At 41.1% G+C, this 15,818-nt stretch overlaps 2 protein-coding genes across 2 annotated transcripts; both read left to right on the top strand.

The window, feature by feature from the left end:
* Nucleotides 1-126: 126 nt before the first annotated feature.
* On the top strand, nt 127-6,912 carry KCTD9 (potassium channel tetramerization domain containing 9). Its single transcript, XM_009884153.1, has 12 exons — nt 127-204; nt 1,060-1,181; nt 1,839-1,882; nt 2,057-2,153; nt 2,654-2,712; nt 3,317-3,445; nt 3,983-4,050; nt 4,153-4,248; nt 4,703-4,852; nt 5,228-5,333; nt 5,599-5,732; nt 6,480-6,912. The coding sequence occupies exons 1-12, from the start codon at nt 127-129 to the stop codon at nt 6,594-6,596; spliced, it is 1,200 nt and encodes a 399-aa protein (XP_009882455.1). The 3' UTR covers nt 6,597-6,912.
* A 5,034-nt stretch (nt 6,913-11,946) lies between these two features.
* Nucleotides 11,947-14,925, top strand: GNRH1 (gonadotropin-releasing hormone 1 (luteinizing-releasing hormone)). The gene is made up of 3 exons (XM_009884124.1): nt 11,947-12,087; nt 12,759-12,854; nt 14,884-14,925. The coding sequence occupies exons 1-3, from the start codon at nt 11,947-11,949 to the stop codon at nt 14,923-14,925; spliced, it is 279 nt and encodes a 92-aa protein (XP_009882426.1).
* Nucleotides 14,926-15,818: the final 893 nt, after the last annotated feature.

Here is a 15,818-nt window from a genome sequence, read left to right as displayed (position 1 = left end):
CGCCGCTCCCGCCGCCCGCTCCCCGGGCTCGGCGGTGTCTGCTGGGGCCTGGTGCCGCTGAGGTGCCCCAAAGCCTCGCACGGCCCGCGGCGGAGCGGGCTGTTCCTCGCCGGGCAGCGGTTCTGCATGGGAGCGCTGAGGGGAATCGCCACAAGCCGAGAACTTCTTATCGGAGTCGCAGTTAAAGTCACCTTCGTGGCGTCGGTATTGACTCAGGTCCTGCGACACACGTCCTAGGTAACGGTGGGAAGGATGTAAATTAAATCCTGCAGGATGTCAGGTCTGCGCCACGTCTAAGTGACACTGCCGATGTACGCTGTTGCAGTCAGTAAATAATCTTGCTTAAACTCCGCTCGCTTGGTTAAAACCTCCGTGGTCATGTCTGAAGAGTGAAAATAGTTCAGGTTTTTAGGCCCAAAGAGTGCACGAATAGCCTGGGAAAGGGCCCTGCCATGCAGTTCGACTAAATGCTGTCCGTGACCTCTGACTTTTCCCATCCGCGTCTCCGGAGTGAAGACAGTTAATGTGACGGTAGTGTCATCTTTGGGTTTAGAGAGGGAAATAAGTTTGGGAGAGACTTGGAACAGAACAAACAGCAGACTTCAGAGAAATAAATAATTGGACCATCAGATTCCTGTAGCACCAATGTTCATTCTGTCACTGCTGCTGTCACCTCAGTGCGTTGTGTCTTGGGCGAGAGATGTGCAGGTCACCCCATTAAAGGCGGCAATGTTCCTGATATCAAAGTAGGTCTGTTTCCTTTTTTTTTAGTAAAAATCCACACATATCTTCCTAAGCGTCTTCTAACTGAACTTTCTGAAATTAACAGCATATTGTGCAGAAACTGTTCACTCTGAGTGATAAGACCTGATAAGTTGTAATTTATGCCGAGGAATGGAATGCAGAGAGGCTTGGCTGCAAAGTAAAATTACAAAACAGAAAATGGGTTCCGTTTTACCTCAAACCAGGAGTAAGAAGATACTGATAGCACTGGTAATAAGTGTGAAATGGCGGAGACTGTATGAACGCAGTGCCTATAGCTACATCTCTCTCCCGCAGGTTGTGGCAGTGTATGGGACTTTATCAGATTTGCTGTCTGTGGCCAGTAATAAGCTTGGAATAAAAGCGACCAGTGTTTACAATGGAAAAGGTGGACTCATTGATGATATCGCTTTGATTAGGTAAGGCTTATCCAATAAAAGACAAATCACAGATGCGGATTAAGAGACTTACTAGCCTATTAATCCTCTGACCTTAATCAATAACCAGTGCTTTCCTTAGAAACAGATCTTATCATTGCCAGCCAGCATGCCCAAAGGTGCTTTCCATGCCCCAAGGAAAAATAATGCTGTCTTTTGAACTTCAAAGCATTTCTATCCTGAAGAATCGGAACTTGATACAAACTGCATTTTGTGCCTTTTAACATCCTCCTGTGTTGACTCACAGTGCACTGTATGTACCAGGAAAACCCCACTATTCCAGTCAGCACTCGGATGAGGTTTTTTTGAAAGGGAGATAAACTCTAGCACTGCTTTGGCTTCACAGAATACTCCAAGGGTGGGGAGAGAAGCAACGATTTTGTAAAACTAAACTCGTTGAGCAGCAGGTGATCCCTTCCTGGTTGATACAGATAACATCTCTAGAGAAGTCAATTGTATCACAATCCACTGGAACCTGCAAAATTAAGATAAAAATCAGATAGTGAAGTTCTAACTAATGGCAACTGATTATCATTTACTTGAAACTAATCAGGAGTGGTTCCTACTGTCACTTAGATGAACAAAAAATTATGATTAATCTTTTTTTTTTCTCCTCCCTCCTTCCCCCTCCCCTTTCAGGGATGATGATGTTTTGTTTGTCTGTGAAGGGGAACCATTCATTGGTAAGTCTCTAATTCATATGTTTAACCTTCTGTTTAATGGAAAGAGGTTTTGCTTTGCTTTAATGTAAATCTAAAATTTTATTTTCTGGTGTTTTCAGACGATACCTCTTACCCTACGGAGGATTCAGAAATACAATTTTTCTAATAATTACTGTGTCTTTCTCATCTGTGTAGATCCTCAGACTGATGGGAGACCTCATGAAGAACTAACAGGGTCACACACAGACTGGTTAACGCTCAATGTTGGAGGCCGATACTTCACCACTACAAGGTAAAAAATGCAACTAGTTGGTTTTGTTCTTAAAGGACTTGATTTCAGTAAGGTAGTTACAGCAGCTGGTAGTGCACGTTCAGTTGGTGAGGCTTCAGATGCCCTTGCAAAGGAGCTAGAAAAATACCTTACTGTGGAGCAGGAGTCTTTGACTTCTGCAACTTTCTCTGTATTTCATATTTGTTACTACAGTTTTGCAACAAATTAATTCTTAAAAAGTTTACCTATGGAGTAAAGCTGGCAAAAAGCCTGAACAGGCCTGGATTTATCCTTGGAATATTTCATTGAACTAAGTGCTTTGTATTTAAAATACCTTTACGATATCTCAGGTCAGAAATGTATTTTGCTATTACGCTGTATGAAATTAAATCAATACAGTGTTGTAGCTGTTGGAGTGCATATCACACATCACGGGCAGAAAATACACTCCAACCAGCAACTTTGCCTCTTGAAGAAAACATTCCACGTAAAAATAAAGTTGCACTGCCTTTGTTTTCTAGGAGCACTTTGGTTAATAAAGAACCTGACAGTATGTTGGCCCACATGTTTAAAGATAAAGGTTAGTATATCAAAATAAACTTTATTTTTTAAGCTAACAAATCTGAAATGTAGGCAAAAGGCAGTATCAAGTTGAGACTTTTGTTCATATGTTAAAATACCAAAAGTATCGTAAAGTAACATAGTAGAATGTATAATTGGGTTTTTTTTCTCCGTTGCCCATGTAATGCTTATCATCTTACAAACTGAAAATGTAACTTTCATCCATAGTTAATATTTTGGGGTCTTTTTTGCTTGTTTGATTTTAGATTTTCATCTTATTGTTGCATCTTGCTCAGTTTTGTCAACAGCATCAATGGGCAAACACTGCATGAGACAGCCTTTAGGGAACAGGGGCAGACTAAAATCTTACTACTGCTTTTATTCTAGCAATAATTCTGATGTATGGGATAAAATGTTTTAGTTATTTATAGCAGGAGTGAGTTTGTTTTAAGGTGACCCTTTTTTTTCCCCTCACTTTTATTTTCCTTTCTTTTCTCTAAGAACCACCCTTTCAAGTGGAAAGTTTCATAATCCAGTACCCTTTGGTAGTAAAAATCTGAAAATTAAGCAAATGCTCTTCTATTAATATATCAAATTTAATTATATATATGTTGTGGAAACAGATGCTTGGGGAAATAAGCAAGATCATAGAGGAGCATTCCTAATTGACCGCAGTCCAGAGTATTTTGAGCCAATTTTGAACTATTTGCGTCACGGACAGCTCATTGTAAATGATGGCATTAATTTGCTAGGTAGGTATTACCTGTATGACATCTCCTAAATTATTACTCTTTAGAAGTTAAACTTTTCCCTCAGGTAAACATGATAAAGTCAGTGGGACTCCTGTGTGCTCATCTAAATGTTTGGGATTTTTCTTTGGTGAATTTATTCTCAAGCATTGCAATTCCACATGCTTGGTTTAATGAAGATACGCTGTTTAAACTTATTAATCTTGAGAGCATTAAAAATGCTCTGTACTGGATTAGTATCTGGCTGTAATTCTGGATTTGATATCTGTAACCTAATACTGGTACTGCATTTCTTCGAGACTCCTTAAACTTCAACAAGTGATCTATTCATCTTTGTTAGTGTAGCTTAAATGTATAAAAGGTATAACAGGTAGGGAAAGTCGATTGAATCGATGCTCCTCCAATAGTAAGGATGGATTAACCCAAACTTCTTGGCACGTTCTTGGTGTGGCTATACACTGCCTTCTCCAGTAAGGGAAGAAGAGTGCTCTCTTGTTTAACGACTCCCTGTAAATAACAAATACTGCTTTGTTTTGTTAGGTGTTTTGGAAGAAGCCAGGTTTTTTGGTATCGATTCACTAATTGAACATCTAGAAATAGCTATTAAGGTAACTTGTTTTCTTTAATACGTGAATGCACATGTTCCGTTCTTTCAGGCAATATGTAATTTAGTCCTGTTCGTATTAGCTTTTGAACAACTCTCTCAACAGAATTCACAGCCAGCTGAGGATCATTCTCCCATATCTCGAAAGGAGTTTGTCCGATTCCTACTGGCAACCCCAACCAAGTCTGAGCTGCGGTGTCAGGTGCGGAAATGCAGCCTTGATCTGTAGTGTTGGTGTCTGGTGGTGAAATATCCTGCAGCATCATGTGACAACATGAACTTCCAACAATGTGTGCTTCCCCCTCCTGCTTTTTAATTGAGTTTTGATTCCAAGTTGTGGCAGAGCGACCTTAACATGAAATTCAAGTACGCTGCTTGGGCTGCTTTCCTTCTTTAGGCAGGTTTGCTAGAGGAGCAATTTGTTAAGCCATTTTATTTAAATGCAAAATGCAGTAGCATAACCAAGGACAATGCTTGATAGCTTTGCCTTTACATTTCATTAGTCTTATGTAGTAGAATAGATGGTCTTGTGTGTCTATGTATCTATATCTCTGCATATATTTATATATACATATACATGATTGTCTTAGCTGTTTTGTGTTCAGAGCTACACATCATCTTCTGTAATTTTGGGGGGTTTATTGTTTTGTTTTTAGGGTCTCAACTTCAGTGGAGCAGATCTTTCACGTCTAGATCTTCGATACATAAACTTCAAGATGGCTAACCTGAGCCGCTGCAACCTCGCACATGCCAACCTGTGCTGTGCAAATCTTGAAAGAGCTGACCTCTCTGGATCAGTGCTCGATGTAAGAATTGTTGCATCTTGGAAGGTCTGGGCTGTCCTTTAGTTATTTTAAGGGAAGAGGAATCGGAACAAGCAGATAAGCGTAAAGCATGTAGTTCTCCAGTATTTTCTGCAATTTTTCTAGTTACATCACTTCAAAAGCTTTTTGAAGCTATCTTAAGTTAAAAAAAAAAGGCAGTGGGTGAAAATTATCTGCATTCCTGATGATAGAGAAGTAATAGTATAGCAGGTTCTTACACTTCCTCACAGTAACAAGGCTGTTGTGCTTTAATAGGATTCATTTCTGAAACAGAGACGAAAACTATACTCTGATCATTTTCAGTATTGTTCATCTTCACATTTTTATGAATCTCACTGATGTGTTTGTCTCTATCAGTGTGCAAACCTTCAAGGCGTAAAGATGCTGTGTTCCAACGCAGAAGGAGCGTCACTAAAAGGGTGCAATTTTGAAGATCCATCAGGCCTTAAAGCTAATTTGGAAGGTAAGAAATTTTTGCCTGTTGGGTACTCTGTAGAAACTGAACCACATGTTTGTAAATCTGTATGGCACGTGAGAGGTTTAGCTGTGTTTGTACAATCCGTGTTTTCATGAGAAGAGGCCACAAATACCAGACTGAGGGCATGACCATGTAGTCACAAGTTCTACCTTGACCTCTATCAATTTACACATATCTGAAGAAGCATCATTCTGGAGCTACCACGTTTCTGATGTTTTTTCCTCATAAAACTACTCTTTGTGTGTTTTAGGTGCTAACCTGAAAGGTGTTGACATGGAAGGCAGTCAAATGACAGGAATTAATCTAAGAGTTGCAACGCTGAAAAATGCAAAACTAAAAAACTGTAATCTTAGAGGAGCAACTTTGGCAGGAACCGATTTGGAAGTGAGTTATGATTCATTCTGAATACTAACTAGTCAACTGATAAAATTTTGGGGATTGGCTTTCTTTGTTTAGTCTTAGTGAGCCATGGATGATATAATGAATCACATCTCGTTCTCGCCTCAGTCTGGAAGGCGAGTCTAAAGTCTTGGATTTGCCAGCAGCTCAAAGCCACAGGAGTGGCTTGTATCATCTCAAAAGCAATGCATGGAAATACTGCTAAACTTAACTCAGTGTGAGATCGTGCCATCACTGAAGAGAAATACAGTTGCCTGGGTTTGTGGGTTGGTTTTTTTTGATCCTGGGACATCATATGTAGAATAATGATGGAATCTTACCTGACTGGTGGCATGTGATACGCTGCTGTCTCTATGAGAAAGACAAACTAGCTCATGTTGCAAGCTGTGTACGTGGCTGTTCCACCTCAAGTACTAGTATCTGAAGGAATGTCTGGTGAGGTTGCGAGAGGCGGCTTCTTTCTAGCTTTGTTCAGCAAGCATTAGTAACTCCTGGAAGATAATTTGATATAAAGAGTGTAAGTCTAAACTTTAAAATAAATTCACTGTTACTGTGAAAAGGAACTACTCTCTCAAAACAAGTAACTAAAACTCTAAACTACAGTGACAGACTAGAAGTTTACACTGAAATTTATGGAAGAATATGTGGTTTGTACAAATGTAGTTAAGGTAAAATTTTTGAACTGAGTTCTGGGCATTTTCAATTAATATTTATTTTTCTTTTACCCTTTAGAATTGTGACCTATCAGGTTGTGATCTACAAGAAGCTAATTTGAGGGGATCTAATGTAAAAGGAGCTATCTTTGAAGAGATGCTGACACCTTTGCACATGTCTCAGAGCGTCAGATAGGGAAGAGAATATGCCGAAGAGGAAGGAATCAAAACATTTATTGTGACTTTCTTCACCTCCTCCCCTTGTTGAGTTAGAAGTAATGGTTATAAGACAACTTACATTTGCAGCAGTGCCTAAGTAAACTCTTCTTTGATCACTTTTTGGGGAGGGAGCTTTTGTTTAAGAGGTAGAAACAGACACTCTTTCTACCTTTGTGAACAGAGCGAGGAAGTGGGCTGATTCTTGAACCAGAATGCGTGGCTGGTTTTGGGGGGGAGGGTTAAATAGATTCATTGTTTAGCATTGCCTCACTTTGGAATGCATTTTAATTTATAAAGCACAATATATGCAATTCTATTTATTAAATCTGTAGCTGCAATATGAATAGAAAATGTTATTCATGTCTAGTAGCAACAAAGTTCAGGTTTACAGTTAGACTAGTGTATTTACAGTTAGTTTCTTCATTCATGCACAGTGTATTGACAGATGTGGTTTAGACAATGTCCACAGGATGTTTTCAGGTACTCTCTTCTTCTGGGGTGAAACCAGTAGTTAACTGTCATCATAGGTAATCTATTGCCTTGTAGTAGTTTAAATGCAGGTATAGAACAGCTTTATCATCTTCTAAAATGTGCAGTGGAAGCTGCTGCTTCCACTGAAGGGATCTGCGTACACAGCAGATTTAGTTATAACTAAAACAGCCCTGTTCAGAAATTGGATGTCTTATTCAGTCCTTTCCAAATTAGTGTGAAATTGTACTATCAATCACAGCTGGTAAGAAAAATTTTCTTGCTTTCACATGTCCTAACCACTCCGAACTGGAGTACCTGTAGATTTTTCATTTGTTGTGGGGAATTAAATGTACATAGGAAAATACAATACTGTCACCAAAGTAGAGCTAGGCACTGGGGCCACAGCACGTACTCCGTCCTCCTGTCATTACTCCACTATATGAATAAATGGCACCCGTTTCCCCTCCATGTACTATGCAAATACTCTTGTACGCTGAAAGCTTGAAAGCATGGGCATAATCCTTCTCCCAGCCAGATCTTAGTATTCCACTTTGGGCCTGCTTAAAGTGACTGTCAAAGCGTCTCACATAGGGCAAAGTGCCCTTTCCACAACTGCTTTACCTGTGAGCAAATAGGGAACTAGGTGATTTCTGCAGTGCAGAAAGCCTCACGGCATCTCTCTAAGTGGCAGTGCACTTCGTTTAATAAGCTGTTCCCACTGTAGTATCGATCTAGTTCTCATCTAATAAAACATTTAGTTTATACACAATCAAAAAGCACATGAAGAAACTATACCAAAAAAAAAAAAAGGTGCATCAAGAACTCTTACCTCAGATGCTTACTTAAAATACCCCAAAGTTAAAACTAACCTTGAATCTAAGGAAATACAGCTTTTACTGGAAGTTAAGAACCAAGGTATCCTAAAACTTGCAGCATGTGACAGTGTTAGCAGTGGTTTGAGTTCCACAGTTACTTCAGTGGGTTTTCTGCAAGCGCAGATTTCCAGTCTTGTCTCAGTAGTTGTTACAAAAGTGCTGCTTTGCCATCAGTCCGGAAAGATTAGTACAGGACCAGTATATGATTTGTTTGGGTGAGAATCGCAGGATTCTCCCTTATTTTCAAGTTGGGTTGACTCAGGCACATGACATGAACTTCCAGGACTCAAAATCTCATAGCCATGTGGCTCAGAATTGGGATTTTATCTCTTTGAGATTCCCAGGCCTCTTGATCTGGCTCTAGGACAACCCTGTAGCCTTGGTAAAATACACCTACAGATTCAAGGGAAATATTTCAGCCTGATTTTGGAGTCCTTTCTCCCATCTCATCGCTTTCATTGAGAGTGATGTATATGTTGCAGTAGAAGAAGATTCCTAGGGCTAGAGAAATAAATGAATTATTTTTCTTTACCATATTTTGTAGCTGGCAGAAGTAAAATATTGTATGGAAAAAATCTATTTTCATAATCACTGTGTATAAAATATATTTGACCTTTCACTGAAGCACTATGTTTTGAATAATCACAGCGTGTGGCATCATTCATTCACAGATGAATTTAAGGTACCTCTTTGCTATCACAAAGCTGTATGAATAGCCCAAAGTGGCCTATTCAGAAATTGCAGGATCCAGCCTAATTTAAATTGCATTAATAAAAGTGTGAAATATAAGAGTGTCTTGGTTGTCTTAATTTAAAAAACCAATCTCAATCTTATCTGACTTCTACAGGAAGGACAGCAAGTTAGAAGAGAATGCAACTTTTAACTTTGATAGCTCCTTGCATACAAACTTAAAATTATTACAGCTAAAGTTGGTTTTGCCCTTCCCAAGATCTTGACTGTCACCTTAGCCTGGATTTGTATGTAACCAGTGCTTTCTCAAACGGACTACTTACTGCAAACTAGGAATTACCCGTGCCTGAGTACGTATTTTATGAGAAGACTGAGTTTTAGATGTCTTTACTTCTGCACTGGCACTTTGCACTATGGCAGAAAGCAAAAGAATTTTTGCTTTCAAGTGGCACTTTGCACTATGGCAGAAAGCAATATGCTTTTTCTTTCAAACATAGAGCTCACCTGCTAGAAAAACGAGTGTACCTTGTGTTGGGATTGCTGCAACGATTCTTGTACATTCAGCTGGAGAACTTTCATGTTTTTTTTCTGACTTGTCATTCATCTGCACCACTTTCCAGCTTTTCTTTGCCCCCACCCTTCATATTTGCTTAATAACGTAGTTGGAGTCAGAAGTCATTAACCACAATTTACATAGGTATGTGCACTATTTAAAGCCCTCTTTCCACAATAGAGATTATCATCGCACAGCACAAGCAGCTAAACTTCCTTAAAAAGGAAGTGTTAAAACACAGAAAAAAACCTGTCCTTGACTTTGGTCTATAAAGTGCTCATGATTTCAGTGTAATAAACTCTGGCACAACAGCAGTAACACAAATACAGCACATCTCTAAGTGCTGTAGAGCACCTTGAGAACAGAACTGGAAAAAATCTAGTTCTTTCTTCGGTTTCTCAACTCCAGTACACTTGTTTGGGTTGGGAACAGTGCCTAAAAAGCCTACGAGACTCAATAGGTTAGGATACCCTTTCCCAGCCCTTCTGATAAAAGAGAGGTCTCGGTTCTTGGAACGGGAATCCACAAAGCCAGGTTCTGACAAGACCTAGACTTCCATGTATGTCCTTAACAGCACTGGCACACATTAAGATTTCTCTCCCCAAAACAGAAAAACTAGTGCCCTTGAAGGTCTGGGAGCTCTTCTGAAAAGTCTACATCAACGGTATTCCAGTGTCTGAAAACTAAAGAGGTCATGCAATAAAACCCAGCTGCACTGTGATTCTGAGTGCCCAACGCTGGCACCTGCCCTACAAGCCCAGGCTGAAGCACCCCCAGACCCCAAATCAGACCGCAGATCAGACTAACAACGCCGGCGTGTGCCCTGCCCGACACGCTGCGCGAGGTCTGCTCCAGAGCTGGGACCGAAACCCCGGCACAAACCTAGCCGTTGGGAGGCGTTAAGGGCAGGCTGGCATTAGGCTTAGCTTAAAATGGTGGCTTAATAAAAGGTGCAATTATTCCTCTCTTTAAACGTCATCCCTCAGGATGAACAAAATCTTCTATTTATCTTTAAGTAACCTTAATTTTTTGCTCAGCTCATCAGGGCAGGAAGGAGCCTTAAAACACCGATACAGGAAAATCTCACTTCTGAAGCGATGTGCCCACGCAACATTTCTCCCACTGAAACAAACTATTTTCACAGCTTGATCAGTTTATCAGCTGAAGTTAAACGTTGGCTACTCTCGCCGTGAGTAGGAGGAGTATTAGAGCAGGAAGAATTACTCCTTGCTAGAGTCACTAAATCCTCCTTAAATTATTTACTTATTAAATGACTTTTAATCCATTAATTTCCAAGCGGTCATGGGAGCAGGAAGAGAGGATGTTTGAAGAGCACTAAACATGATACATTCAATTGCACATAAAACAGTGCAGAGCAAGTGAAAATAGCTGCCAGGTGGGTACAAAAAAAAATAGATTTCTGTAGTCAGAATTACTGAATTTAACTCCTGCATGCAAATAGCTATCAGCTCCTTTATAAAACGGCAGTGCATAAACTCTCAAGAATGAAGATCATGCATACATAGACACACACGTGTAAAAATCCCAAATAGCAGCAGTGCCTGGGAGTCCTATTTATGAAAGAGACTCCATCGTGACAGCAAAGCAAGTTTACAAGCTAATATATTTGTGCATTTGATCAGTTTAATACTACTTTGGCTTTTATAGAGCAAAGACTATGAAGGCACTTTAATTTAAACGTTACGGAGGAGGACTTTGAAAGGAGCACACAAAACGCTCCCTGCACTTGCGCAGTCGTAGGCTCTTGTTCATGCACCGAAGGGCTGTTTCCTTCATGCCTGACAGACAGAGGCAGAGGCTAAGCCGAATTCCTCACCCGTTTCAACTCCTGTAAGCCCCTCTCAGCAAATTCAAACTCGCCCAAGAAGTTTTACTTAAAAATCAGAAGTCACTGAAAGAAAAGATTGTGTGTTTTCTACAGGGCGAGAGCAGCCAGCTGGGTCTGAATGTCAGATTTACAGCCTCTTAAAGAAAGGCTGTTACTTTTATGGGTTTTAGAGAAAACAGCTGAATTTAATAGCTACACCAGGGGTGTTCCAATTATGCGCTTTACTTCTGCTGCATTACAGCAATTTTAAGAACAAAATTGCAGCCTGTGAGACAGAATCAGATAAAGTTACCTGCTGCGAAAGGTTTGGCGTTGGGGTGGTTGTCTATAAAAAGCGAGCTGAGGAGCATACTTGCAGGACATTTTCAGAGAAGAGCTGGAGTTACTCCGCAACCTCTCTCAGCAAGCAGGTATGCTCTTGAACAACAGACCATATTCCCTATTTACTTATTCGGTGCTCACAGATGCTCTTATTAGAAGGAATGTGCATTAGAAGAGACTGCACAGAGCCCTTTTTGAGGAGCAGGGACATTAGGACAGAAACCGGCTAAACTGAACACATCTGTCAAATATCAACAGGGACTTTCACGGAACCTTTGAGGTTCAGACATTCCTCAAACCTTGAAAGGGTGTTCAAAAGTCCTAATTCAGATCTTCATCCAAATTTTTCAAACGTTAAATCTCTTTATGATGAGCTAATCCACACTTTGAAAGGCTCAAATCCAGCTGTGGCTCACATCCAGCTGTGGCTCACATATAGGCACAATGTCACCGGGGTGCAGATGATCACAACTGGAGATGCAGAAATGTACCATTTTCAGAATTCTGCGATGTAAAAATGGAGCTGTAATGTCATTATCATCAGAAAGATGTTTTATTCTCTCACAGGATGGAGAAGTCCGGGAAGATCTTTGCCAGTGTCCTCCTGGTTGTGCTCTCTGTGGAAATCTGCTTGGCTCAACATTGGTCTTACGGTCTGCAACCAGGCGGGAAAAGGAACGCTGAAAACCTGGTAGAATCGTTTCAAGAGGTAGATTCTAGACTCCAATCCACCCCTGTTGCTTTAGTTGGGATCCCTTATCTGTAAAAGAAGCAAGCGAAAAAGAGGTGACACGGGCTTTGCTGGGTATGTGTATCGCTGTCTCTTCCCCCCCAGACAGGTATACGTATGTATAACACACTTTTTTTTTTAAAGTAGTAATTGGAAAGTAACTGGCATTAGGGTAAGGTGACATTTGACAGCCTTGCATAAAGAAGAGATGGAGCGCTCGGGCAGCCTGCTCTGAAGCGGGGTGGAAGTTCGAGTTCCAGGTTGAACCCGATTTCACCCTCTCCCTAAACTTCAGGCGACGCTCTGATGGGCCGTTCCATCACAACATTCACCCACACCCCTGAGAGTGTGGCGAGGGGCAGCTGTCATGTGGTGACTAATTAGATGGTAAGCAATTAAATGACGAAGCAGGTGTGGAAGGTTCTGTCCAGCAGTGGTTTGCCCATCCTTTCTAATGCTCCTGTGTAGTCCCTCACAGGAGCAGTTCTACCATCCCCATTTTAGGTTTGCCGTAGCACAAGCACAGCACCTGGGAAAGTGGTGAATTTAAATCGTGCGGTGGAACAGTTTCACCTTCATCTGGAATGCGGGGAGAGTTGCTTTAGCAGAAAAATCTCCTTTCCTGAAGGCTGTATCACTTCCCAATCCAGATCCCAAATGACATGGAAAAATTAGGGGAAGTGGAGAAGACGGAATGCGCAGGCTCCTACCGGCCGCCCAGGCTCAGCGATCTGGAGGAAGCCATGGTAAGCAGCGCGCTGCTTCTTTTATCACTATGGGAAAATGAGGGGACCGGTCCAGGCTGGGAATGTACATGGAGGGAAGAGAAAAAAGGTGGGGGGGAGGAGGAGGAGGAGGAGGAAGAGGCACGTAAGTTTAGTTCCCATGTGGCAATACTGCCTCTGCCCTTATTACCCGCATCATTCTCAAGTACCCCAGTTACAGTCCTAGGACAGGGCTACACTCTTCTTATGTTGCCGTTATAGCAATGTCATTACTCGCTAAATTAAAACCAAAATAAAGTCAAACACATTCTACCTTAATACAAATCTATGCAGCATTCACAGATGCTTAACTTCAAAGGCGCGCTTTGCCAGCTGAAGGATCAAGCCATATGGAAGCTGCTGCTCCCAAGGTCCCTAGACTGGGAAATGGATTTTCCATTAGATGCTCTAACGCGATGACAGCGGAGACCTCACATACAAACTAGCTGCCATAGAAAGAATACTCTCAAGCAAAAATGTGCTCTTGAATTAATATAGCAACACCTTGATCAGGCCAGATGGTCACCACTTTCTGGGAAGTGTCTCTGAGCTGTCCTAAAAGTTGGAACGCTCAATCTCTACTTCATTTTTTAAGCCAAGACCAAAAGTTTCAAGTATGTACTCCAGCCTTTCACTGAGGAACCCGGCCCGAAAAAAGGCTCCAAAACTCAGGAACAGTAGTGCAGACAGGTCAGAGTCTGACTCCCATTGGAGTTTCATGCAGAAACTGCCTAAAAAATTTTTTTTTTTTTTCTTGGTCATCTTTAATCCTATTTGTACTGAATGTAAAATGGAATCTTTGCCCATGACTTTGGCTCCCAATAGCACTACTTGCAGAACAAAGAGCCAGCAACAGTAACTTCATAGGTTTAGATTATGGGTTGTTTTATTTACTGCAAGAGACTACATTAGGCAGGAAAAGATACCAGAATAATTGTCAGGATATTTGAAATGTGTCCTTAATGCGTCTTACTGAGGGCAACTTGGCCTTTCTTTGCAGAGCTGAAGGCACCCCTTTGCCCCCCACCTTAAATGAAATTCTTCGGTTTGCTCAGAAACTGCTGCTGATCTTGCACATAAGCGTAAAGACTCCTCAGGCTCTGCATCAAACACTTAGTTCGCATGATTTACTCCTGTAGCACAGTCTGAAGTATGCGGCCTTCTTACTTCTAGCTGCTTAATGACATTGAAAACAAATTAAACCTTTCCAGACGCAGCTTTTCCAATGTAACACATTCCTGGAGTTGCTACAGAAACATTATGCAATGAAAGGGGCGGTGGCTGGAAACGGGGCACTCCATGGAAAAACTTTTCAAATTACCGTCATCATTTCCTGGAGAAGCTGGTAGTGAGCACAAACAAAAATACACCTAGCTAAGACACAAAAAAGGAAAAAAACAACATATTCAGACAGTGCATCTATCCCAAACACCTCAGGCTTTCAACTCTGAGGCAAGAACATAAATAAATATTCAAGTAGGAGACCAGATCCAGCAGGATGTGACACAGGAACATGGTTTCCATTCGAACTGTACTAAGATACATAGAGAATGGTAACAGGGCAACTGTGCCACTCCATAATACCCCTGACGCAGTTTTGCAAGCACAGCTTTCTTGTCTCTGGTCATTCGGCCAACTGCTTAAGCTCACGGAGACATTCTACATACTGACCCTTTGTGCAAGTTCGTGCTTCTTGCCCTAAACTGCTGTCAAACGTAGTGTTCGACAGCTGTTGGGTTGCGCTCCAAGAACTGCTGCAGTGGTGGACCCATTAACAGATGTAAAGTTGGTCACGCACTTTGGGATGAAAAGGGCCATTATAAGTGTCGGTTACGTTATCCTGTACGACCAGAGCCATGGGCAGGTGGCAGAGAGATCGTGTTGGGTCAGATTTATGCCATTCTAATCCTCCTTCCAGTGGAGACCACTTTAGCATCTGACCAGGCTTTAAAATTCCATCATCAAAGTTATTTCTTCTCTTTAAAAAGAAGTATATGATGTGTGTTTACAGGAAAGTCTGATGGGAGGAGAAGCTAGAGGAAAGAAGATTTAAACCCACAAAGCCAAACGGAACAATGGACCCAGAATAAAATTTCAAAGCTATGTTAAAATCAATTCCTCTTCAAATGGCCTTTGCTTAGATTGCATTATGTGAATAAATACTCTGAAGTTGCATTTAATAGTAGGAGATAACTGATGTGTAGATCACTGGCTTATGTGTAATGGAGAACACATTCTAGTCCCGAGGCGGGGACGCAGCAGCACGGGGTCCGCTTTGTGCCCTGCAATGAAAACTTGGACGTGACAGCATTTGTTTCACATGTACAGACAACGCCGGGACAAAGGCACTGTCTGATCTCACTCTGGATAAAACAGTAATACAACATTCTTAAAAATCAAGAATAAACTTATTGTTGGAAGGTAGTGCCACTCGTGCTTCAGCAGCTCATGTATGAAAGACTTTTACATGCTCTTTTTTTACTGGTTCACTCATAAAAACTACATTTATTTTAAAAAGATATTTACAAACTTTACAACAGTTAATACATTTTAAAAAACACAAAAATTTATACACCTTGCTTTACAGACTTAGTGAATCATATGTCATTTACCCAGAGAGATGGAGGCTCCCTTGCCAAAGCGTAGCTCCTACTCTTTTTTCAGAGCCAGTTTAAAAGCTGTATTTTTTGCTGATTCAATTGCAGAGGACTAAAAGAAAGAGGGGGGGGGAAAGAAAAAAGAGAAGGTATTTTCAGTCTGCAGAGGTGGGTTTTCTAACTAAACCATCACATCCAGGATCTCAAAACACTCACAAAAACATGTTACACAACATCCATATTCTCCTGAATTCAAGGCAAACATGTCCCAAGGTTTATCATGTCATTAAACCTTCATAATACCAACAATTAAAAACTACATCAATTAATACCATGCGTATTGGGGCTG

This window comes from Charadrius vociferus, unplaced genomic scaffold (genome assembly GCF_000708025.1).
Source record: "Charadrius vociferus isolate BGI_N301 unplaced genomic scaffold, ASM70802v2 scaffold384, whole genome shotgun sequence".
NCBI classification, from domain to species: Eukaryota; Metazoa; Chordata; class Aves; order Charadriiformes; family Charadriidae; genus Charadrius; species Charadrius vociferus.
The sequence above is the reverse complement of the archived record's forward strand: the minus strand, read 5'-3'. Positions and strand labels throughout refer to the sequence as shown.

Coding starts and splice junctions, on each gene's coding strand:
- KCTD9 (XM_009884153.1), top strand. CDS start 127: ATGGGAGCGCTGAGGGGAATCGCCACAAGCCGAGAACTTCTTATCGGA. Junction 3,446..3,982: donor TGATGGCATTAATTTGCTAG/GTAGGTATTACC, acceptor TTGTTTTGTTAG/GTGTTTTGGAAGAAGCCAGG. Junction 5,334..5,598: donor CCTTAAAGCTAATTTGGAAG/GTAAGAAATTTT, acceptor TGTGTGTTTTAG/GTGCTAACCTGAAAGGTGTT.
- GNRH1 (XM_009884124.1), top strand. CDS start 11,947: ATGGAGAAGTCCGGGAAGATCTTTGCCAGTGTCCTCCTGGTTGTGCTC. Junction 12,088..12,758: donor TGGTAGAATCGTTTCAAGAG/GTAGATTCTAGA, acceptor TTCCCAATCCAG/ATCCCAAATGACATGGAAAA. Junction 12,855..14,883: donor GCGATCTGGAGGAAGCCATG/GTAAGCAGCGCG, acceptor GTGTGTTTACAG/GAAAGTCTGATGGGAGGAGA.